Source organism: Periophthalmus magnuspinnatus, chromosome 4 (assembly GCF_009829125.3).
Source record: "Periophthalmus magnuspinnatus isolate fPerMag1 chromosome 4, fPerMag1.2.pri, whole genome shotgun sequence".
In the NCBI taxonomy this organism is placed as follows: Eukaryota; Metazoa; Chordata; class Actinopteri; order Gobiiformes; family Gobiidae; genus Periophthalmus; species Periophthalmus magnuspinnatus.
In genome coordinates, this window is record NC_047129.1 from 3,626,334 (window position 1) to 3,652,235 (window position 25,902).

Consider the following 25,902-nt stretch of genomic DNA (forward strand, 5'->3'; position numbering starts at 1 on the left):
GATTCATCTCAGTGTGTATTGGTCATTGAATACTGTCACTAGTTTATGAGTTGTAAAAACAACTGAAGCAAAAGCTAAAAAAAAAAATAAAAAATGAAGCAAAAGCTTCACACAATGGCTTATACTCATAATACAAGTCAGAGCTTTATCATAAAAATGTTACGTGTGTTTTCAACATTGGAGTTTACAGTTGGCTTGATTTGGTTGGAAGCTCATGTTTTGCCATAGTTAAAATTAAATATTTATACTTCCAATAGCATTAACATACTACACAGGTCATGAGCAAGATTTTTTGTAATTTTCATTGTATAAGTGGCTAAAGCACTTAATTAAAAGTCTTATAACAGAAATGTAAATGCGGTAATTTGATTCTTTTAATAAACCATTTAACTTGGATGGATGTGATGCAGCATGACCACAGTGTGCACGTCTGATGTTGCTCACACTGGTCCATGGGACCGCTCAGGGAGTTTGTGTGTTTGCTCAGACTCGTGAAAAATTAGAGGGAACATTGGTTGGAATACTGATTATGACAACACTACATTGCACTGAATATGAGTGTATAAAGGGCACTTTAGTGGTCCCATAGGGAAATTTACCTCTGCATTTGACCCATCCATCAATGCCATTAGGGCACCTGTGAGGAGCATTGAATATTGGTGCATCGCAAGGCCATCTCCAGATTTTGAGCTGGGCTTGTTCACAACTTAGCCTAACTGGAGGATTTTACCTATTGTATATAATCAAATAATGGGAAATAGTAGCCTAGCCTTCAAACTTAATCTTATTGTGAAATTTGTGATTCAAAAAAAAATAATCCAATAGATTGTTGACATTGAACTTTCCATTTTAGTGTCCATGAAACAAAGGATCTTTAATTCTAGCTAAACTAACCAAGTCATGTATTCCAGGTCAGTGAAATGTATGAAATGATCTGATGCATTGTAAAACATTTTTCAACAAGCCATTACTACTCCTACTTCCATTGACCCTTCCTGCTTCAAACACTCTTACCTTTACCAATATGCAAAGTACCTATCCCCATAATATGTCTGTCTAAATAACCTCCTGGCCAGAGGTAATGTGGAATATTTTAACGGGCGCTTCACTGTCTTCTCTGCATTTCCTTAAACTGCCAAGTAAGAGCCCCATTAATAATTCAGCTCATTAAAGTGTGTAATTAATCTGGGGCGGTGTAATGGAGAGAGACAGGGCGTGGGGGGGGGGGGCAGCTCTCCGGGGGGTACTATAAGGAAACATTGAGCTCAGAGATGCAATGTAACCCCCCGCTGATGATGGTGATGGTAGCGAATCATTTATGTGGCACTTGAACGCACCTGGACATTGTCAGGAATCAGCCAATCAGACAACAGAATGCATTGGACCAGGAAGTGTGTGGTTATAGGAGACATTCAAGGTCACAAGTCTGAAAGGAGAGTTTATTAAGGAAAAAAAAAAGTTGAGCAATTCATCAAGTTGTCTAGTGTTGTGTTGAAGTATGCAAGTAGATGCATTTTAAAGTGGATTTCCATGGTTATGGTTATGCACTGTGATGGGTTTTGCCATCACAAGAATACAACAGGACAGTAGTGATACTTCCTGGTTCGCGTCTTTTTTTTCCTATAAGATGCTTTTGTCTTTACTGGGTCAAAATAATTTTACTTTATTACATGAAAAAATTTGATATAGCCCCTTTAATATTACTGTGAAACTTCACTATAACCACTATAGCTCCTTTAAGTAACCCATTGATCTTAGCAACCAATATTGTTGTGACCTGACTCTTGCAATACTAACTGCTTATTTTGAATCAAGCCACTTTCCTTAGACATTAGCACACCTGATCAGACATTGCATATTATCTAAGCAACAATGATATGTTGAATGTATTTTTGGGATGATCTTTACGTCTCAAAACTGAAGAAGCGATTTTGAAGCCAGAAGAATTGGCCTAACAGAGCTGTTGTGTTCCTAATTAAACCCCAGGTAGCCTCCCTTAACAGTGCTTGGATTGAGCACGCTGCCACTCTCCAGCCCTCAGCCGCTCCAGATGTGGCTTAATTTACTGCGACTTGGCTAATCACGGTGATTAAGGATTAATTACTGTTAATCACTTTTACATAAACTGGTTGGCAGTGGGAGAGCAGCGCGTACTGTGAGCGTGTGCAGTTCGAGAGATGGAGAAAGGGCTAAAGAGGAAGACTGCGGAATCTGCTCCTCTCTGTGTGTCACCAGGTTTTTACTTGAGAGCACAAAAGAGGTAAAGAAGTTCAGGTTAAGATGGGCTATACTATCAAATATAAAAATACTGCATGTTTTGCATTTGACTTATGCTTCAATACTACTGGCTATTGAAGGATAAGTCAGACAGAAGTTGTGGGTAATCGCAATATAATACGTGGAGGGTTATGACTCAAAAATAAAGAAAATCAGATCCTAATCAATACTAAAACTATTATCTAGATACTCTTTGAGCAGGTATTGATACCAAAAACCACAAATTTACAGGGCAGAAATAAACTTTTCCTGAATAGCTTTAAAATCTTAAAGATCTTAAGATCTTATTTGTATCCGATTATAAGACCACATAAACCACATAGTATAAGACCACATAGATTACACAGATATAAGAGTGCATGGTCATATAAAAGAAAGTAGTATGATTTAATGTTGAAAATCACATTCTATTGAATGTGGGTTTTTTTATTATCTTTGTTGTATTGGAAACTGAGTATTGAGTATATTCCTTAATATCAAAATTGAGTTTGAAATTATTGTAACAACACTATAGAAGGCTATCTGAAGGAGTGGATTAGATGTTTAGTGCCAATGGGAAACTGGAGTACCCAGAAAAAGCCCATCTAGATAGAGAGAGAACTTGTAAAGTCCACACTAAATAGATACAGAATTCGATTTGAGATCTTTCTACCGTCTACTACTATTACTACTACTACTGTTGCTGCTACTACTAATACTATAAGTGTTATCTGTCTACTGTAACGGCCTGCTCACTGGCCTCTCCAAACGAGCCTTAACACAGCTGCAGTACATCCAGAACGCTGCTGCTCGGGTCCTGACTAGAACCAGGAAGTATGAGCACATAAGTCCTGTGCTCAGGTCTCTGCACTGGCTTCCTGTAGCTCAAAGAATAGACTTTAAAGCAGCTCTGCTTGTGTATAAGTCTCTCCATGGCCTAAGTCCAAAGTATATCTCCGACATGTTAGTGCCATATGAACCATCTCGCAATTTGAGGACTTCAGGGATCGGCCTCCTGCTGGTGCCCAGAGTCAGGACTAAACATGGGGAATCAGCGTTTAAATTTTATGCAGCTAAAACTTGGAACAGTCTTCCTGAAGATGTGAGACAGGCCTCTACTTTGACAATGTTTAAATCCAGACTCAAAACAGTTCTGTTTAGCTGTGCATATGACTGACAGGTTTTTATTCTGCACTCTTCTCTTTTAATGTTAATTTTATGATGATTATTTGTGATTATTTATGTTTGATTTGTGTGATTTTAATGTCTTTCTTATTCTGTAAAGCACTTTGAATTACCTTGTGTACGAATTGTGCTATACAAATAAACTTGCCTTGCCTTGCCTTGCCTTATCAAATGCTTGTGATATTTGATTTTATGTATTTACATTGTTATGTTTAAGCAGCTTGTAATTGGTAGCATCTTGATTTCACATTAACCATGTAACCATCAAGAGACTCCATACAGTAATTCTCAATTTTTTTTATTTTATTGTTGTCACAATGAATTATAATAAATCATACAACTTCTACAACATTACACCACACCACCATAAACCAAAATGTTGTGATACAAAGTGCATGTCCTTTGTCCTGTCCTGATATCCTCCCTTGCTAACACGCGCTAACAGGAGCTAACACAATCAATATTCACCCCAGCCACATCAGTAGTATAGGACCAGAGCTGGGCCGAATGCTTGGCTGTGATAAGGCCTTACCGCTGGGACTTCCATTAACTCGCACTGACAAAGAAATCACAGGGACATCAGGGGTCCTAGCCCTGGCTAACAACCCCCCTGCACAGACACATATTCCCCCTCAACCCCTCCATCCCTTTCGCCCTGGCCCACGATGGAACTGATGGTGGCAGTGTGGTCACCTTGCCTGGCTAGCTTGGCCTGGTTTTTGGGCTTTCTTTGACATGCTCGCCTGCTCTCCTGAAGGAATGGTTTTAATAAGGTGCATGGGATGAAGGCGGGATAGTGGTAATGACAAATGCACACACTGCCTCGGGTCATGTAGAGGGGGGCAGTTCTGGTACGGGACACCCCCGGTACATGTGGGGCAGAGAAGTTAGTGGTGTGGAAGGGCTTGAACTGCTACCAGTCCTTTATGTGAGATGATACGAGAGGGCATGGAGATCGTAAACACTTACCCTAGTAGTGAAGTAATGTTTGTCTGTCCACGTATAACTGAACTATAGATAAAAAAAAAAAAAACAGCCTCAGAATTAAGCATCAATTAGGCACAGTCAAACACAGACTGTCAAAATTTAAAAGGCGATATATTGCTACAGAAAATCTCATTATAAATTATACACTTTTTTAGTTAGAAATTTTGAACTTTTCAATAGTATTTACTTTTCTGTCTTGCTTTAGGTCATTTCTTGTTTAGAACTACTCTACTTTGGATACATTTTTTTTTATTTGTAAAGCAATGAAAATCTCCATAACCTGAACAGATTTTTCTTTTCTTTTGTAAAATTACTTTATTGCATTTTAATCCAATTCAATATTCTTTCCTTTTATCATCCCTTCTATTTTATTCTGTATTATATTAACCTTTGCTTGCCCTTTAATGACCTTTTCAGTTTATTCTCCATAAATTGCCATTGCTCAGATTTTTTTTTTTTCAAGCTCCATTTCTTATGTGTATTAAGCTAACCCCTTGCATCCACCATTTTGCACCAATTCCAATTGTTAGCTTGTATCTTTTATCCCAAATGCCATGCTCTTATTATGCACAAAGCTTTTTTTGTACCTAACCTACAATTTCCTTTCGTTGGTGGCATGTTGCGGGCTTAAGTAGACCTGGTTTGAAAACTCACTCCCCCTCACTTACTCTCTCTTTCCCAGCGTAGGTTGGTAGTCTTTCCATCCCACTACACTTGCGACTGTATAATGAATTATGGTCGTGTTGAATTAGCATGTAGCTGTCGCATCAACTCCAGTGCCTGCTTTGTGACAGGACCACCGCCACGGCACCCACGGGAGGAAGGGGAAGGATAGAGATGGGGGTGGGAGGGGGTGACGGGGTGCAAGGGCTGTGATTTATTAACTGCTAAAGCCACAATGAAGTGCGCCCACTAGAGCACCAACGCAAACAAATAGGACCAGTGCTGTCAGCGCACATTGGAGTTGACGCACAACCGCAGACCGACTGCGAAGGGTTAATCATGCAAAAGGCAATGGGGGCCACTTTAAAGATACACGAATAATGCCATGACAGAGCTGTAGAGAGAGAGTTAGGGCTGGTAAACAATATAGACTGTGAATGTGTTAAGTGTGGTTTAACTGACCGCATTCCAATAAAAATGGAATTGGCAATTTGCACTAGCATAGCATAAAGGCATAACTGAATATTGGCAAATAGAGTAGTCTCCAGTGACTGGGTAGAAAATAACCTGGTCAATATGAAGCAAAGGAGTTGTGGATGTCAGTTACTTAAAATTATATATATATATATATATATATATATATATATATATATATATATATATATATATATATATATATATATATATATATATATATATATATATATATGTATGTATAATGATTTTAAAGTTCATATATTGTTGTCTTAAACATGATTGATGAAGAAACAACATTATGGGCCACGTAAAAAGTACTTCTCAGGATAGAATGAGTCAATTCACCAGGAAGCTTAAGGGGCCAGCAAAAAATGGTCTGAGGGCCACAGTTTGGAAACCCCTGTACATAAGAGTGTACAATAACAAAAACGGTCCACATTTTTACTTTTTATTTATATACAGATTCACACCATAGTGTTGCATTACTTCTCATTCATACTGACAATTGACAGTTCATTTCAGTTTGCCTAGATAACAAACAATCTTGTCTTAATTCTGAAAATTAAAATGGACACTATAAATTAGAAAATCAACTTTGAGAAACAATTTACCGCTTTTTTGCATACAGTATATTTTGCCTGCACAATGTTTAATAAATAGATGATCCTTGACAAAGTAACAGAAATTTGATCCTTATTAGATTTTTTTTTCATGCCATAAAATACTCATGACACTTTGATAAATATAAGCATCATTTCATCATAATAACATCATTTACATAAAAAAAAATATTTTCCATGTCGGTGAATTGATTAAATCTCACCTTTTAGAATCATACTCCTCGATCCATAGCCATATTCTAACTGAAGATTTGTGCACTGGAGGGGAACGCTAACGGCTAACGCTGATATACGTGTAATTTTAAAAAATGATGATCCTGATAAATGAGCTGGAACAGATGGAGCCGTATTAGAAATCATATAATACATTCAACACCACCCATTAGCACAGCCATCATTTGTCATTGATTGGGTCGTTATATGGTTGAAGACTTAATGCTACTGTTTGGATTATACTATGTGGTATAGAGGGGATGCAAGATATTTTTATTAAGCTACTTTCGTCATTGCAATATGTTTATGTTTAAGTGCGTGGAAAGTTCTTAGTTAGTTTATGGGTTTCAGAATGATGAAATATTTCATTCAGTCTTGCATATACTGAATGTTTAGTTATGGATAGTTTGATTTTTGGCATAAATGTTGTTACTAGTAATATCAAAACCACGGAGCACATTTAAAACTCCTTTTGACTCAAACTGACTATTTAACTAAATAGCTCAACAAGGCAATGCTTAAACAATATAAAATAAAGTAACTGGTAGTAGTGACAGCGGTACTTGGAAGTCATCATGTACATAGCTTCATTCGTTGAGGCAGTCCTGATATGTAAATATTTATAAAGGGGTTTATGGAGGAAATGTACAGTATGTATTATGTTTATATAGGTTCTTAATTATCACTCGAGAGAACAAAATCATACCGTTTAAGCTTTTGAGTTTGCTATAGACAGGTCAGCCCAGCAGCATTAAAGGATGGTACAAATGCAGAGGACAAATAGACCTGATATTCTAGTACAGGGGTCAGCAACCTTTAACACCCAAAGAGCCATTTGGACCCGGCTTCCATGGAAAAAATAATAAAATATTGGAGGCCCGAAATTATTTTTGGCATCTAAAATGAAGATAACACTGTATATATATATATATATATATATATATATATATATATATATATATTTTTTTTTATTTTTTTTTTACATTTATGCTTTGTATAAACAACTATAATGTGTTGCTCATGAAATCCATGAAGTGTTACAGAGACTTCTGCTCTGAATCTCTGCGCAGCGTCTGCAAATCGTGGCTGTATCTTTACCCAGGGCTCTAAGCTGTCATCTGTGAGGCGTGAGTGAGTTAACAGAGTTGTGTGAGTGTGACGCTTATTATGAGTTCCGAAAAGTAATAAAATATTATTTTATTTAATATTTCAAGATCACAATAATCTTCATATTCAAACCACAATTAAAAAAAAAAGAACTAACATAAATAGAATACATTTCAGTTAAATACTTATAATTTATTTTCCCAAGCCACGCAGAGCTGCAGTATAAGGGTGAAAGAAAATTATTTAAGTGGTTTTGAGTTTGTGGTATTAGTTGGAAAGACAATATGTGCAGATTGGCAGCCACTCTTCTGTCAGTCAGCCCCAGGGCAGCTCTGACTACACATAACCATAAAGAATATTCATAGAGCTAACATAGGTAACAGATGAGTTTCACATGGAAACATTGCATCATATCCCTCCCTCTCCCCTAATAGCCATGCTTGTTTTGACCTGTATCACTTTTGCCCTGGCTTCCGATCACGTACACAACCTCCTGTATCACATTTCAGTTTGTGGGACCAGTACAAGCCTCCTAGGTGCTCACTTGCCCCTGTCCTGGTCCCTGTCTGAGCAACGGGTGACAGAAAACACCATTCATTAAACATCAAACCACTTCTCCTGTATCGGCAGCGGACATGACAGCCTGCCAACTCGGCTTCCCAAACTACAAGGGGATTACATATGGAAATGCTTTTTGACAGGCCGACATTTGCGAGGGATAATCTAACAGGAGGAGAGATCTGGACCGCAAAGCATGCTGGGATAACTTGGGTATTGTTATATGAGGGTGTTAAGGAAGCTCATTTGGAAATGCAAGCAGTGTCCTGGAAGAAATAGTAATCCTTTGGTGACAAGCTTTTGATCTAATCCCAAATATTGTACTTGGAAAGTGGAAGATTTTCTTTTAATTAGATCCAATGTTTATTCAGTCCTGTCATGCACGCTGCTGCTGCTTCAGTTGTGCCAGTTTTTTAAAGGAATTGGTGAGTCAAATTTGGAATAATTATGATTCAGATGTATAAATCAAAGACTACATTACAAATTCCAAACAAAATTACAATCAAAATTCATATTTGATTTGATTTTCGTATCAAATGTCAGAAATTCTACAAAAAAATAAAATAAATAAAACAAATTATTTTCCCTTCTTTTGTGTCTTTGTAAATAGTATTTAATTGGCAGTCATAGACGATGGAAGTCTTAGAGCACTGAACGTATGATAACTAGTGCCTTCATTAAAATCAAGGATTTGATTTTTATTTATTTTTTTAAATCAGAGCAGTTCTTCCATCCCTAATTGAAACACCTTTGGGATGTTAAGCTACGCATGGTATATGGTTTAAGTTCTTTTAAGTTTTTTATACAAGCATTTCTTGAAGAGGCTTTACCTGTTTTTATACAGTCAAAATGAGACCACTGTGTGCTGTCTATATCTAATTTTAAAGTGTTTTTATTGGCTGTGAACCAGTAAGTAAGGCTGGTGAGACACTTGAAATCCACTTTGCTCCCTGCGAAGTTGCGAAATATTAGTCATCATTGTGAAAGTGATGACTGAATTTGGACCGCTGGACTAATTCAGTTTTTTATGTTTTTAAGACAGTAAAAAATTGTTACAGTCCCCTTTATCTCAACAAGTTACTATGACTATAAAACTCCTCTGCTTTTGTCTCAGTTGATTTTTTATAAAACCTGTGTCATGATTAATATACAGAGAACAGTATTACACATGTGCTACAAGAAACAATCTCTAAAAGGGAGTGTGGGAGATACAGACAAACTGCACCCTCAAATATGAACGTAAATCATTTCTTAGCATCACGCAGCCTTACACTCACACTGCCTCCCCCTCTGCTGGGCTGAAATCTCATAAATATTCCTGCAAGACAGTTCAGTGTGCACCCTACCAAATGCTTTTTATTAAATATCGATTTGATTTGCAAAAGGCCAAATGTTTGTGAGGTTAAATAAATGTCATCTTCTCATTTCAGTCCAGTCCAGTCCTCATGCAGAATAGTACAGAGCAGTCCACTCAAATACAACCATTTGAACTTAGGGAAAATAAGGATTCGCTTTGAGAGAATTTTATAACATGGTAATAAACGGTACGAGGGTGTGTAATATGACGTTTTAAAATCAAATTGTAATTTATTATAATTTTTTTATTTTATTTTATGTATTTATTTTTTAAGACATATGCTTCTTTGAGCATTTACAATTAAACTAGTACACCATAACATTGATCTAATACAACTTAATAATATTCTAGGTTCAAACTTCTTGCCCGCTATGATATTTTTTCCTTCAGTTTTTCCATTTGAAAATGAGAGATTCAGTGGGGACAAAACTCACATCTTCATAAAGTATTTTTAAGTGACGTGTGTATTCTGGATCCCAAGTAACAAAACAAAACAAAAACTGAGGGGCCCTCATAGTGGCATTTATCCATAAACCCATTTAGAAGCCAGTATTCAGATTTTTTTTTAAATAATTTAAGCACAGGGCTAAGGGGTAGGTGAAAATTTTTACTTTAAGAGCACACGACCCTCAAAAGCAGGGCAATGTAGAGCTAAAATGAATCAAACTAAAAGTCTCAGTAATGAGGAGGGAAGCACAATAAATGATTAAATGCTCATTAATGTACATTATCCATCCGGTTAAAAGCAGGTCTAGAATCAGCCACACGATGTGTTCTCAATGTTTTTTTTGTTGTTGTTTTTTTTTTTTTTTTTATTATATGGCCAGTCATTATGTAGATCATGAAGACTGACTGGCTTGAAATTCTGTTCAGCACCTGAGCAAGACACCCACATTGCCTATACTCGAAGGGCATCCATATATAAACCTCAGTATATGACCCTTAATATGTACTATACTATTTGTAGACAACATATTCCCCCCTCTCCGCTTTATGTAACATCACTTTACAGTGTTCTTCCCTCTTAGTGCTGAATATAAGCTGTAGTGATGGAGCCTGATGCTGCTTGTGAGAATTGCTTGTCAACAGCAGTCGGGAGGAATAAGGCATTGTCTGACAACAAGCCATCTCCAAACCGCCTCCGTGTGGGAAAACGGAGGAGCCATTAGGGACATACAGAAAATGTGCACTCCACTATCTCCCTATTTTTCCCCTCTTTCTCTCTCTCTGCCACTTTCTCTCTCTCTGCCACTTTCTCTCTCTCATTTTCTCTTTCTCCCTGCCTTTTTATCCTCCACTCTTTCTCTCTATTTTTCTGTCATGCATTTTCTTTCTCTCCCATCTCTCACCCTCTGTCTCTCCTCTGTCTCTCTCCTTACTTTCCCTCTCTCATTCTCTCTCCTATTTTCTCCCTCTTTTTAATTCTCCCTCTCTATTTCCCTCTATCTCTCCCTCCCTGTTTTTCTCTCATTCGCTCTCTTCTTCTCCCTCTTTTGCTCTCCTTTTTCTCTTTCTCTCCTTCTCTCTCTCCTTCCCTAACTCAATCTCTCTTTCTCTCTTTGGGGGGTGCTGGCCCTATCACAGATAATAGTTCATCCCTGAGAGTATTTTGTGAGCAGAGGTGAAAGCAAATGCCACCACAACATTCTATATCACTGTAGTGTTTAGAATTGAGTATGGGTAAAATCTTTGTTGTTAATATATAGATGATGGGGTTTGATTGGATAAATGTAGAATAATGTGTCTTGATATAAATATAGTACATATATAATGCGATTTTTTTTCTCCTTTGGTCACGTGGTAAATGCTTGGATTTTATATGGTGCTTTTCAAAGTACTCAACGCGCTTTACATCTAGGAACCACTCACCCATTCACACACATTCATACACCAGCGTGCACAGACAGTGGGGCAAATGTCTTGTCCAAGTACACAACAACAGTGTGGAGCTAGAATTGCACCGCTAACCTTCAGGTCAATGGACTAGATATTTAGCTATTTCTTATGGCAGTTCCATATATGTTGGATATAATATAACATCACATTATGGAAATCTTCAATACTTTATTTACTTGTCAACACGAGTTAGGGTTTGTTTGGTAAAGTCCCCCAAAAAATTGTTCTACTGCTGAAAAGTTCTAATTTGATGAGATTGGAATTGCAGTAACGTAACATTTATTTATACTGACTCTTGTACAAGTTAAATTCTAACTATCTCCTTTGTACTCATGGTTTATGTGATCAACAGTAGCACAGTGGATGTCCACCAACTACAGGGTCTCAAGTTCAAAACCTCACCACATAATATTGTTATGTACTTCACTTCACAAATTACCTACTTCAGTGACAGTATTTACTTTATTCCATAAAAGCTGCTCTTTCTTTGTGGTGGCACTTAAGCAGATATCCCATTCATTTCAATGAAGAATTTGGGAACGTTTTTACAGCTAGAATCTGATATAAAGTTGGGTGACTTGTGTAAAACGTTCAGTGTTCATGTGCACCAACAAATCAACAATGCACAGATTCTCTGGGAGGTTTTAAAACAGCTCCATTCAAATAATGCAACTCAAATGCAAATGCAACTTCTGAAATAAGGTGAATAGCTGGTCAGGACAGGGCAATGGCCAAAAAGTAATTTGTTATGATTACACATTTTTAACAAACCCATTCATGTTACTATACTTCAAGTCCATCGCCTGTCCCCCCTCCTCCTCTGCCTGGGAGTAGCCTACATTGTGCAGTGGTCCGCGGGTGTCTCAGTGTCTGCAGCCAAACCAGCCCAGAGCTCCACAAACATTAGACCAATCAATTATCCCTCCATTATCCCCAAACGAGCTAGGGCCGCACTGAGTCGAGTAATTACGACCCACAGCAAAGAGCGTTTTACACAGCCACATTATGCCCTCTGCTTTCTCTATTAATTCCATTTGTTTACGATAATCCCTGCACACTTTAATTGTGTCCACAGCAAGAGGAAATACACTCAATTTGGGTTTCAGCTGATTGCTTGTTTGTTTTATTTTTTGGATTATTATAAATGCTGGATATTGGGACTGGAATTTAAATGGTGTTTCCAAGGTTTTGAATGACAAATTCTGAATAAATATTTTTAATTCAATTACAGTGCTTGGAATTTGAGCTTTAAAGAGTAGTTTTGCGCTTGAGAGTGCTATATGACACCTGTGGATCATTATGTTATAATTTGCACATTTTAAATCGTAATATTAATCTAAAATAACTTAATAAAAGAAACAAGTCCACTAACTTTCGTGTTTGAAAACTGCAGCACCCAATGGGAGCAGATGTCGTCGTAAATTTTCATCATAACAGTCAGCACTGCCAATGGATAGCTGCAAATGATACGATTTTTATTAGATTTTTTTGTACCAAAATTACTTTTTGGTGCTGCTGAATCCTATGTGTATCACAGATTAAGGAGGTTGATTGGCAGTATAGATTCTTGAAAATAAGCAATTAAAGATTACTCAAACAGAAAATAATATTTTTTTTTACTCTTTATTTTTGTGATGATGTAACTACTTACCTTCACTGGGCTTCTTGAATTATGCATTGACATTCCCACTGGAAGTACCCATGTCCTAGTGTTAGGTACAATGAATGCGTATAGCTAAGAAAATCTAAATATATACATTTTGAACTAGAAACAAATGTTTTAAATGCATTTTTATTCATTGTTGAACGGGACCTTGGAAAAGCATTTGTACCTACTTTAATGTCATACTTGCATAACTTCGCCAGTTAAACTTTCGTTCTTTTCATAATCATTTTCAGTAGACATATACACTTGTGACTTTGGGCCATAGCAGTTAAAAAGTGTAGTATTATTATTTTTTTTATGTAAAAGAGGTCTACTAATACTTGTACTAATGTAAAAGAGGAGCACATTTACGTTATTGAATTGTGATATTTGCGAGTTGCTTTTATCACTATTTCATGATCAAATTACCCACCTGCCAGATTTCTATGGCACTACATTTTACCCTCCTCTGTCTGTACAAGCTGCCTTCAGATCCATGCTAAGATCCAACAGCATGAGGCGGTATTACAGACAGCCACTCCTCAGCCTGCTCCCAGCACCCAGGACTCTTGCTGTGTTCGAAATGTGACAATGTGCCTACGATGAGCGATGACAATACACAACCAACATGGCGTCATGCATTGTTCCTGCCTGGGTCCCTCCTGACAGGCGGCTTTCCAAGACATGGCTGGATCAGGGAAGAAGGTAGGAGTTAGGAGCAAGGAGAAAGGAGATCAGTGAAGGATGGTACATGTCAACAAGTATGGCCTCAGATCATTTTAGGAGTGTTAATTGTCATTTTATTCCAGGGTTTTGCATGTCTCCTACCTGTTTATTCGTAGTATGGAAGGCTTGGTTGCAAGGTGCATAGTGAAAGTACAGGGTTTGGGAGATGGGAGTGTGCAAGCAAAAGTTGTTTTCTGGAGTCACCAAGTCTGCTCTTGGCAATATAAACCAGATAAAAGTCATCTGGATGGATTGCAATAAGTGAGTACATTTTTCATAACATTTGTCAACAATAACTCTTGATCCATTTGTGGGTATGATCTTAAAATGGTTGAAATAAAACAGTGATTGGGAAGTTAACTCATATTAGTTATTGCCTATATTAACATGAGGGCATCAAAAAGATTTGTATAAAAAGATACCAGTACTGGAATCAATATATTGCCCATCCAAAGTCAAAGTAGTTTTTTGTCCGTCCATCCATCTATTTTCTTCCTCTTATCCGGGGCCGGGTCACAGGGTCAGCAGTCTAAGCAGGGACTCCCAGACTTCCCTCCCAGATACGTCCTCCAGCTCCACCGGTGGGACCCCAAGGCGTTCCCAGGTCAGCAGAGAGACAGTCCCTCCAGCGTGTCCTCGGTCTTCCCTGGGGCCTCCTCCTGGTGGAACATGCCCAAAACACCTCCCTAGAGAGTATTTTGTTTGCTTTTTTATTCTTATTTAATTTAATATTTAATAAAGTCTGAGTGCTACAAACGGGTGAAGGGCCTATTAGTGTCATAAGGCAGTCTAAAGCACAATACACTCACTGATGAAAAAATCAAACCATGCTCATCAAATGCAAATTCAGTGAAAATGTGAAATGATGAGTGGGGCATGTTAGCCATTTTTTACACAAGAGCCACAGTGCGGAAAAATGACCCCATTTGAACATACAGACCAAAGGGAACAAGATGGCGCAATAGTGCCACACATTGTCAGTGAGTGTAATATAACAAGCGACTCTGAGGTTTGCATTCTACTTCTTTCTTCTCTTTTGGCATGATTTTTGGGGGGGCTCAGGTCACTTGTTTTTTTGGTTTTTTTTTAATCTGGCAACTGTACACCCAACATGCCTCTGCTTCCCAACTTCAACCCAAAAATGGTCACTTCTGACACTGCAGACTCAACAATTACCTCCATACACTATCTCCCTGGACTTTCTGCATATCACAACAACCAACGTCATATTTCATAGCTGCTCCGCTTCACTTTATTTGACCCCGCGTCTCGCTTTTTTCCTTCCCGTCAAAATCCATTCCAAGCTGTGACCTTTTCTCCGTTTAGACTGATGCAGGATGGGTCACAGCCAAGTTAAATAAACACTTTAGCTGGAACTTGGCTGCCTTGAATCAAATCATTTTGTGGATACGGGGAGTTTTTACCTTAGCGTTTGACAGTCTAGACATTTTACGAGATCGGAAAGAAATGCAGCGATGGTAATTTTGTGCAAATGTACTCTCCTTCTTTGTACTGATACCTCATATTTACAGACTGTTCCTCTTTAATGTGGGGGCATAAATTTGTACTTTTTTGGCGAGTAGCCCATATGGATGGTTTTTGTTATATACAGTAGTATTATAAATTACAAATTATACAGCTGTTATTTTCTACAGATTTGCTGTTGCTGTTCCTGCCTCAAAGAAATTGTTTTCAAATGCCTTTTCAAGGATGGCAGCTGTTGATTGGCCAACTTCTGGTTTGCTATCTATTTTGTATTTTTGTTTAACCTCTTTACTTAAAAAAATAAATAAATTATTAGTAGTTTAGTTTTAGCTTAGTTCATTTTACATTTGCGGCAAAACACCATATACGTAGCTCTACTTGAAAAAATCGACTCCTCCTACTATTGGCTTCAGTCAAAATAATGGTGGATTGTATGGTAAGGGAGAGAATAACATTTTCATTAAAACAAACTGGATTTATATAAAAATATTTGTAGAGTTAAAAAAGAAGGCAGATAGCATTTATTTTTTACAGAAGTGTATGTTTCTGTTTTGTTAAAGAATGGAAATTTTGAAAAATAGCAATGTGTATTTCTATTTGTGAGATACCTTATGTTATTTTTGTTTCCTTTTTTTATTTTGTATTTGTAATCTTTGGTAAATGAGAGTGTGGGGGTTTCAAGATATTGTCAAAATTCTCCATTAGCATTTTCCCCATTGTTTTTTTTTTTTTTTTTTTTTCCAACTTTTAGCAGAAGAAATAACCTAATACATGTTCAAATTATGAAGTGTACAGAAAGATTACAAGATGAAAATGTGTCTCTATGGGATAAGGCTGCGGAGGTTTGGGTTTTTGTAGCTCATTTCCTTGTGTATTTATGGAGTGCCTAGTGCTTACCTTGTCATACTGTGTGTTGTGGAGGGGTGAAGGGAGAGGTGGAGGGAGAGGTGGAGGGAGAGGTGGAGGGAGAGGTAGAGGGAGAGGGGGTCTTGTGTATGTTGCAATAACCAAATCGGACAGGCTGCGCAGGACATTTAGCTGCATGGGAGGCAGATCTGATGGGGTCACGGCTCAGGGTTTAGCAGTGAAGTTTGAGAGGAGAAGACATTTGAGCGCCTGTATGTATGATACATGTAGGTCTGTGTACAGTGAGTGTTTGTGAAGTGGTGAAAAGAGTAGATCAATAACCACGAATGAGACAATTTTACATTTCCTGAGTGGTTTAAAAACAACAGCCTCCATTTACATATTTGTTATCTGCTAGTTTTGGATATTTTGGACAAGTTGTTTAGAGTTACAGTTTAAAAACTTTATTTTACAAAAAACACAAAACTATGAAGTTTTGTACTTTTTACATAGTACAAAAAAAAGTTTAAAATGTAAGAAAAAGTAAAATGTTCAGTTTTTTAAATATTTGTATTTTAGACATAACTTATATACAATTACTTCATAAATGGTGTATAACTAATATTATTACGGTGTATACTTTATGGTTTCTGTATTCTGCATATATATATATATATATATATATATATATATATATATATATATATATATATATATATATATATATATATATATATCTCATCTGCCATCACACGCCACTCTACTCCCACCACTCCTATGGCCGGGCCCTTTGACCTCTGCTTCTCATCCACACTCTGGATTTGCATTTCCACTCCACTAACCCTCCACGCTGGGCCCGAGCTATGCGGACAGCAGGCCTCTTTCTCACCCCTGTGCCCCCCTCCTCGGTCACCCCATACCGCCATAGACTCCATAGACCCCCGTAGACCCCCATAGACCCTGGCTGCAGGCTGAGGCTAATGTACCAAAAACACACTATTGTCTCCAAACGAACAGCGTGCTCCCAGCCTCTCAGTCTGACCTGTGTCTCAGGGTGTAGTTTTAAATGACATGTGGTCAGTCAGTTAAAAATAGCCCTGTAGACTTGATTAACATATTATGAAAAAAATCTATTATATCCAAATGTTAAATACTGTACAAGAAGTAGTACTGAAATGGATGTTCACCTGATGAATTGTTTTACTTCAGAAAATGGAAGATGAGAGTTGTGCTGGAAAGAATGACAAGGGAGACCTCTAGTGGAAGATAGAGTAATATCCAGTATGTGTGTTGCTATTTTGCCTTGAGTTTTTGTAAATGTTAAATTGACAAATTTTAGGATAAAAGCTGATATCGTATATAAGTTACTAGTTTTATGTGACATGAATGTTTTCTTTCTCGGAGCAGATATTTATTGTTATGTTACTATTTAATAATAATAATAATTGTTTTTAATAATAATAATAATAATAATAATGTAATCATTTGAGTGTATTTAGTAACAGGATTATTTTATATGGCATATCTGGAAGTGCAATTGGCTTTCAAAATTATGCCAAAATTATACCAAAACTGGATTGAATATGTTGTGGTTGACATTGTGAACTGATGGTTTGGTGGAATCAAACTCTGAAAATGTAAAAGTTTCCAGTGTAACGGTCATATTGTGAGAATCATCTGCAGTGATAAGCAAGAAGTGTATTGAATTTGATATTAACAAGTACTGATATTTATTTGGTAGGGCCGAGCCAAATGAGATAGAAGTTATCACATTTATTTTTCTCCTTCAATATAATTTTTTTGAATATAAATGAGAAAAAAAAAAATTGTAAAATCCGTCCCAAGTCCGAACTCTGCTCCAGCACTTGCCTGACCAGCCAGTCCTTTCTTCATTTTGTTGAATCCTGAAGGGTATGGAATTGGACCATAGAGTGTGAAACACCTTGTCGTAACTTGGGACAAGGTTTTTCACCCAACCTCAGACATTAATTTGTATGTGTGTTTCTCAAACGCAGAAGACTTTTCCTCTGGGAAATCCTTGTATGATTCAGAACAAAATATATAACTTGTTTTACCTGAGATAAATAACTCTGATTTTTGATTCTGAAGAAATCTGTTCTTTCTCTGTCATCTGTATTATTTTTTTCCTCTTTTTTAACGTAAGCCACCATGTCTGTTTTTATCCAATCGGAGCATTGGTCTCTGATTGGTTATTCCACCTGTCAAACACGCCCTCTGGAATATGGTTCCAAACCCCCTCGTCTTTGTAGAGCATTGTCAAAGTGTATGGTTCTGGTGGTCCAGGTAACCAAACCATATACTTTTACTGACTTTTTATTATATATATTATTATATTTTCTTCTGCATCATGCTATACACTGTCCCTATCAGCTAACATGTTGTTCCTCACTCCTAATCTTTTTTCCCTCTCTCCTCCAGTCCTGAGTATCCGTGGAGCCCAGGAGGAGGAGCCCCCAGACCCTCAACTCATGCGTCTGGACAACATGCTGCTGGCTGAGGGCGTGTCGGGGCCGGAGAAGGGCGGAGGATCTGCAGCGGCGGCGGCAGCAGCAGCGGCCTCTGGTGGGGGTCCAGGAGCAGATAACTCAGCGGAGCACTCGGACTACAGGGCCAAGCTGTCCCAAATCAGACAGATCTACCACACAGAGCTGGAGAAGTACGAGCAGGTGAGCAGCAAACAAGTATGTCACTATAAATAACAATATGAAACTAAATGGTTGACATTATTCACAACAGGCATATTTGTGTTCAGCAGAAAGTGGTCTACTTTTCACTTTCACTGGTCCACATTAGGGTTGTCAAATAGTATACTAAAAAAAGTTTTAGAAGATTTATTTTTACATACTATGATTTATAAACATCAATATTTACAACATGAAGTGCATATTTACAAGAGAGAAATGAACATTAAGTGGATATACAAAAGTGAGGGAAATATGGGATGCAAGACAGTGGTTTGTAGTTAGTTGCTTGTCAAAGTAAAAGGGGAGACGCAACAATAGAAATAATAATGATGATGACGATGCATGTATCCATAGATCAGTGAATAATCTAATTGTGTTCTGCTGATCCGTGGGTCACCCATATTTTTGTTGGAAATTACATTCTGTTAATTTTTTATTTTTATCGAATTAAATAGCTGTTCCTCAGTTAGGTTTTTTTTTAGTACTATGACAACACTAGTCAACACTCCACATCAAAATGTTTACGTATGTGTTGGTGTCATGAAGTTCTGCCCACCATTTCCATAAATGACTCAATGGACTCACTAGAGTTCAGATTTTCTTTGTATTATATATGCCTTTTAAAGTACTTTAATTAATTAAAAATACTTTCTGTGCAGTGGGCTTGGGCAAAAATGTATACCCAGATATCAATACAAAAAATTGTAATTGTGACAAAATACTTTGTTATTGGTATCAAGCTTTTTCTTATTATTAGCAAATTTGAGTTTGAAATTGTATCTAGCAAGACATTTTGTAGCAAAGTATCCCAGAAGCCCCTGAGTTAATTATTTGGATACTGTACTAACTATAACTATAATAAAGTAATATCTACCTATTTTTTCTTTGTTCATGACTATTTTGTGTTGTTCTTTTTTCCATAGGCATGTAACGAGTTCACGACCCACGTGATGAACCTTCTGAGGGAGCAGTCTCGCACCCGTCCCATATCTCCTAAAGAGATCGAGCGCATGGTGGGCATCATCCACAGGAAGTTCAGCTCCATCCAGATGCAGCTCAAGCAGAGCACATGTGAGGCTGTCATGATCCTGCGCTCACGCTTCCTTGATGCCAGGTATGTGGGCTATATCAGAGACAAGAGTGTGAGGGACCTCGTGATAACATAGCAGGACAAGCGATAGATCAACTTCCACTGATTCATGAGGGAAAGATGAGATAAGATAAGCTTTATTTTTCTTTGACAAGGTCATACAAAAGACATTTAAAACACAATAAAAGACAACAGTTATGTTGCCTGAGCTCATCTGGTGGAATTCAGAGAGGTAGTACCATTTGGAATTAATGATTTTTTGTAAATGTTTTTATGGGCCAGAGGGACTATGCTTGCACAGCACAGTGTGAAGGAGTTATGAAGCAGGTCAGAGGAGCCCTCAGCGTTTTGAGTGGTCTATAAATATGGCTTGGTGTTGGTGAATTGCACAATAAAACATGCATAAATCATAAAATATGGTTACATTTTAAATATTTTTTAAGGCTTTGATTTTAACTACTGTCCTTTGATGGATTGCTAGGTGTGCATCAATTTTTAGTTAAAACTCACACAGACTGATAATGTTTTAGTTTAGTTGATGTTGTGCCATGGTATTGTTTCAAAAAGAAAGAAAAAATAAACACAGATAATGAAGTTCCAGCACAATAGTTGTAATAAAAACATATTACCTTGTCAGTGCCTAGTGATCTCCTCAGATCTCTGAAACAAAGCAGTGTTGGACACTTCATTCACCTTGTCTAGTTTGGATGTGGAGTGTGCATGTGGTGCATGTTGGTAGTGGTCAGAAGCAGTTAACTACCATTGACTTTGAAAAGAATCAATAATGCACAAAATTGTCAAGTGTAAAACTGGAAAAGTGCTATATAAGACAAATGCATTCTCATTTACTATTAAAGAAAACCGGTTGCAGATGCTGGCTTCAATATATATGATAATGTACAATATATGTGTATATTGTTTTTTAACCACAATTTACTTACAATATTAAAATGTATACCCATCTCACAGTAAGATCCCTTATGACCACTAATGTCACTCAATAATATTGTTCGCTAATATCGCTTACTAATATGATGATATCTTATATCTTCAAGCAGTAATAGAGACTTTTTTCTTTGCTGTAGTTTGTTGTTGTAATCCCCATTCCCATCACACATGATTCATTCATGCTGTTCAGTAAATAACTTCTTGGGGTACCAACATGTCCGCTGATCACCAAATGAATGACTGCTACAGGACTTCATTGCTGTAAACATTCTCTGACACACGCTGCTCTGTAATGTATCACTGCGCTATAGTTAATGTGTTTGTGGGTCATTTCTATAAGTACAACCCCAATTCCAATGAAGTTGGAATACAAAGACATGATATTTAATGTTCAAACTGATAAACTTTATTGTTTTTATGCAAATATTGACTCAGTTTCAATTTGATGTCTGCAACACGTTCCAATAAAGCTGGGACAGGGGCAACAAAAGAATAGAAAAGTTGAGGAATGCTTAAAATACACCTGTTTGGAACATTCCACAGGTGAACAGGTTAATTGGAAACAGGTGAGTGTCATGAGTGGGTATAAAAGGAGCATCCCCGAAGGGCTCAGTCATTCACAAGTAAGGATGAGGTGAGGTTCATCACTTTGTGAACAACTGCGTGAGCTAATAGTCTAAGAACAAAGTTTCTCGATGTACAATTGCAAGGAATTTAGAGATTTCATCATCTACGGTCCATAATTGTATTTTTAATCATTTTACACTGTTTCATTTTGTATTGTTCTATTTTGGTGCCTTGATGTACGGCGACCTTGAGAGCCTTGAAAGGCGCCTAACAAATAAAATGTATTATTATTATTATTATTATTATTATTATTATTATTATTATTATTATTATTATTATTATTATTATTATATCATCAAAAGATTCAGAGAATCTGGAGAAATCTCTGCACATAAGTGACAAGGCCGAAAACCAACATTGAATGTCTATGACCTTTGATCCCTCAGGTGATACTATATTAAAAACAGACATGAATGTGTAAAGGATATTACCACATGGGCTCAGGAACACTTCAGGAAACCATTGTCAGTTAACACAGTTCATCGCTACATCTCCAAGTGCAAGTTAAAACTGTACCATGCAAAGCGAAAGCCATATATCAACAACACCCAGAAACGCCACCGGCTTTTCTGGACCTGAGCTCACCTGAGATGGACTGACGCAAAGTGGAAACGTGTGCTGTGGTCTGACGAGTCCACATTTCAAATTGTTTTTCGAAATCATGGACGTCGTGTCCTGCGGGCCAAAGAGGAAAAGGACCATCCGGATTGTTATCAGTGCAAAGTTCAAAAGCCAGAATCTGTGATGGTCTGGGGGTGTGTTAGTGCCCATGGGTAACTTGCACATCTGTGAAGGCTCCATTAATGCTGAAAGGTACACATACAGGTTTTGGAGCAACATATGCTGCCATCCAAGCAACGTCTTTTTCAGGGATGTCCCTGCTTATTTCAGGAAGACAATGCCAAGCCACATTCTGCACGTGTTACAACAGCATGGCTTCATAGTAAAAGAGTGCGGGTACTAGACTGGCCTGCCTGCAGTCCAGACCTGTCTCCCATTGAAAATGTAGCAACTGAAGTTGTACATTCAGCAAGAATGGGAAAGGATTCCTCCTGCAAAGCTTCAACAGTTAGTGTCCTCAGTTCCCAAACGCTTATTAATTATTGTTAAAAGGAAAGGGGATGTAAAATAATGGTAAACATGCCCCTGTCCCAGCTTTATTGGAACGTGTTGCAGATATCAAATTGAAAAAGAGTGAGTATTTGCATAAAAACTAAGTTTATCAGTTCGAACATTACATATCATATCTTTGTAGTTTATTCAGTTCAATATAGGTTGAAAAGGATTTGCGAATCATTGTATTATGTATTTTTTTAAGGTTTTACACAGTGTTCCAATTGGGGGAATTGGGGTTGTATAAAACACAACAGTATTTGTCAATAAGAACTTCCTATGAACTTTGAAAACTTAAAAGTCATGAAACAAGGAACAGAGATACATCACATAACCATGTAGGGCTGTGCAATTAATCAAAATTTAATTGAGATTTAAATTTGGGAAATACAAATAATTAGTGATCAGCTCTTTTTAATGGACTTGTGTGTTATAAAACACCCAACGTGTGTTATAAAACCCCCATTAAGTATATGTTAAGGCAGACCTATTATGCATAATCGAATTGTTTCACCTTTGCTATTATAATGCCTTATACTTGTTATGTGCTTTATAGGCTTGTCAAAATGCTATAGTCATTATTCATTCACTTCCACATTTGGTGATGGTGAGCTCCTATTGTAGCCACAGCTGCCCTGGGGCAGACGGAAGCAAGGCTGCCAATCTGCGCCATTGGCCCCTCCAACCACCACCGGGTTGGAGGACCAAAGCTCTAACCACTGAGCCACCATTTACCCTCTCAGAAGTTGTTTTTGGAGTGATTTATGTATTTTTGAGCAATCTCTAATCGTTTATTTTCAAGACGCCATATTGCCGATCAATCTCCATTTTCACCGCCAGTGGCATACACCCACTGTTCTGTACTTACTTCGTTAGTCAGTTTTATTTTCTTAATTGATGATATGCGTAGGATTCGGCAGCGTTGCGTAGTCATTTTGATACAAAGGGGGAGGGGCCGACAGCTCCAAGACTCTTTGTTGTGGTGACGTTTATGGCAATGTGAACCAATGGGCACTGCAGTTTTCAAATATAGACTTGTTTCTTTTATTAAGTCATTTTAGATGAACATTGCAATTTAAAATGTGCAAATTATAACATAATGATGCATGGGTATCATAGATTATTACTATATACCAGACACAAGCACAAAGACGTTTTCTTTTAAAATAATTATGATCGATCAATGACTGGAAAAAGATTACACTTGATTTTTTTTATTTATCTATTTTCTTTAATCAACCAAACGAAGACTAAACCAAGGTTGAATAAGGGCAAACCACAACAAAATGCTGACTCTGATTATTGGCTGAATGTCTCTCCCCCACTCTTCACTCCCACTTTCACTGCTATAACATCAGCTTCTTTCCTTTGACTTGTCTTGCTTAACTAGGGGGGTGTAGGCGAATATAGCATTTTTAAAACAATAGAAGTTAACATGGCATCTAAATAGATTATGTTATGTGTTATTACGAAATGTAATACCCCCTGTTTAATGTCTGTGTGCTGTTCCTGTACAAATAAACATAAACATCTGGCCCACATTTGATCCATCCTTTTTGATGCTAGCCGTGGATTAGCATACATTTCTCTCAAGGATAAATCTCACTCGGAGTGGAAGGCATAACATTTAAATGAGGCGTGTGCTGCCGTACAAAGCCTCCTATGTGTTCTGCTGTAACGAGAGAGAGGAAGGGTGGGGGGGAGAAAAGGATAGTGAGAAAGAGGAGTGAGAAGGGAAGGGAGGAGAGAAGGAGACAGAGAGAAACCACTGGAGTGAGAAGGAGTGCAAAGAGGGGAGAGCAAGTAAGAAATGGGGGTGCAAGAGGAGTTATAGAGCAAGATAAATAGACAGTGGGGGGCAAAGCAAAACAAACAGGAAGAAAAAAGGGGTGAGGAGATAAGAGAGGAGAGAGAGGGCGCAAAAGGAAGTGGTGTAAGAGAAAGCAATGGCGTAAGAGGGAGAGAGAGCAAGCAAGAAGAGTGTGAGGGAGGGAAAGTGAGGAGGAGAGACAAGATAGAGAATAGAGAGGCAGAAGGAGAGAGGGAGCAGGAAAAGGAAGAGAGTGGGGTGGAGAATGGGAAAGAGGGGAGAGATGGGAAGATAGAGCGAGAGCAGTAAAAGGCTGTCCCTTTTATGAAGTGGCACGTAGAGGAAAGAAGGAGAGAGAGAAAGCAATGGAGGGAGAGGAAGGGAGAGGGGGTAAAGAAGGAGAGAGAGCAAGCAGGAGGAGTATGAGGTTGGGAGAGTGAGATGGAGGGACAAGATAGAGGAGAGAGAGAAGGAGAGAGGGAGCGGGAAAAGGAAGAGAGTGGGGTGGAGAGAGGAAGGATGAGAGAGGTAGACAAAATAGATTAAGAAGAGAGAACGAAAGAGCAGGATAGAAATAGAGAGTGAAAGAGAGAGGGAGACAGAAAGGAGAGAGCAGGAGAGAAAGAGAGAGAAGTACTGTCGTAAAGAGCAGATGAATGCGCTTGCCTGCTCTGCTGTTTTTGGCCCCATGCTGTGCACATTTACATATCAGTACACACAGGGTTTTGCACAAATCTGCTTCAGACCAGGGAGAGACCCGCGGTCCCTCCAGCTTAAGGAGTGCTCTCTGAAGATCTGCTACCTGTTAGCTTCCCCTGTCAACGTCAGCTGACAGGAGCAACAAAAATGTGTACTGTATAGAATGGGTCAATTGCTTAAGAGTATTGTATATTGATTTTGACAGAAAAGATTGAGTTAAGAATGTGTGGGTCAATAACATTTCTCTTATGTTATCGCTATACAGGGGTGATTGGCTTCCACGTTTAGGGATGCTCAGGAGATAGGGGGTAATCGAGGGTAATGCATGCGCACGTAGCAGACCGCACACAGCAGTACCCTTTCTACCCTAAGCTGCATTTATTATATATTTATACTAGGGCAAAGCTAATTTAGCTCAACTACATGGGTATAGCCACAAGCCATTTTCATGATTTGAAATTCTGAAAAATTCTAAATAACTGAAATTCACAAATAAGGATGAAAATATTACAAAATCAAAAGTTGGTGTGTGTGTAAGATTTGTAAGTACCACCTAAAGAAGTCTGAGCTTTTCTCCTCTCTGTTTTTATTTACAGACGAAAAAGACGGAATTTCAATAAGCAGGCGACAGAGATCCTGAACGAATATTTCTACTCGCACCTCAGTAACCCATATCCCAGTGAGGAGGCCAAGGAGGAACTGGCAAAGAAGTGTGCCATCACAGTCGCCCAGGTAACACATTAAACAAGAATTAAACCAAGACTAAACTAGGACTAAATCAGAAATAAACCAGGATTTAACCAGACCTTTTTGAATTTAGCCATTCAAATAGGTCATAGTCATATCAGGATTAGATTAAAAATAATGTCAGGGCAAAAGCAGAATTATG

At 37.9% G+C, this 25,902-nt stretch overlaps 1 protein-coding gene across 3 annotated transcripts in view; it reads left to right on the plus strand.

The window, feature by feature from the left end:
* pbx1b (pre-B-cell leukemia homeobox 1b) overlaps positions 1–25,902 on the plus strand; it is a 102,970-nt gene that overhangs the window by 64,889 nt on the left and 12,179 nt on the right. For 2 of the 3 annotated variants that reach the window (XM_033965031.2, XM_055221381.1), the window contains exons 3-5: positions 18,461–18,708; positions 19,650–19,840; positions 25,610–25,745. In XM_033965031.2, coding sequence (XP_033820922.1) covers positions 18,461–18,708; positions 19,650–19,840; positions 25,610–25,745 — 575 coding nt within the window. Of the gene's footprint in view, positions 1–18,460; positions 18,724–19,649; positions 19,841–25,609; positions 25,746–25,902 lie in introns of all 3 variants that reach the window. The other variant, XM_055221380.1, reaches the window with a different exon arrangement.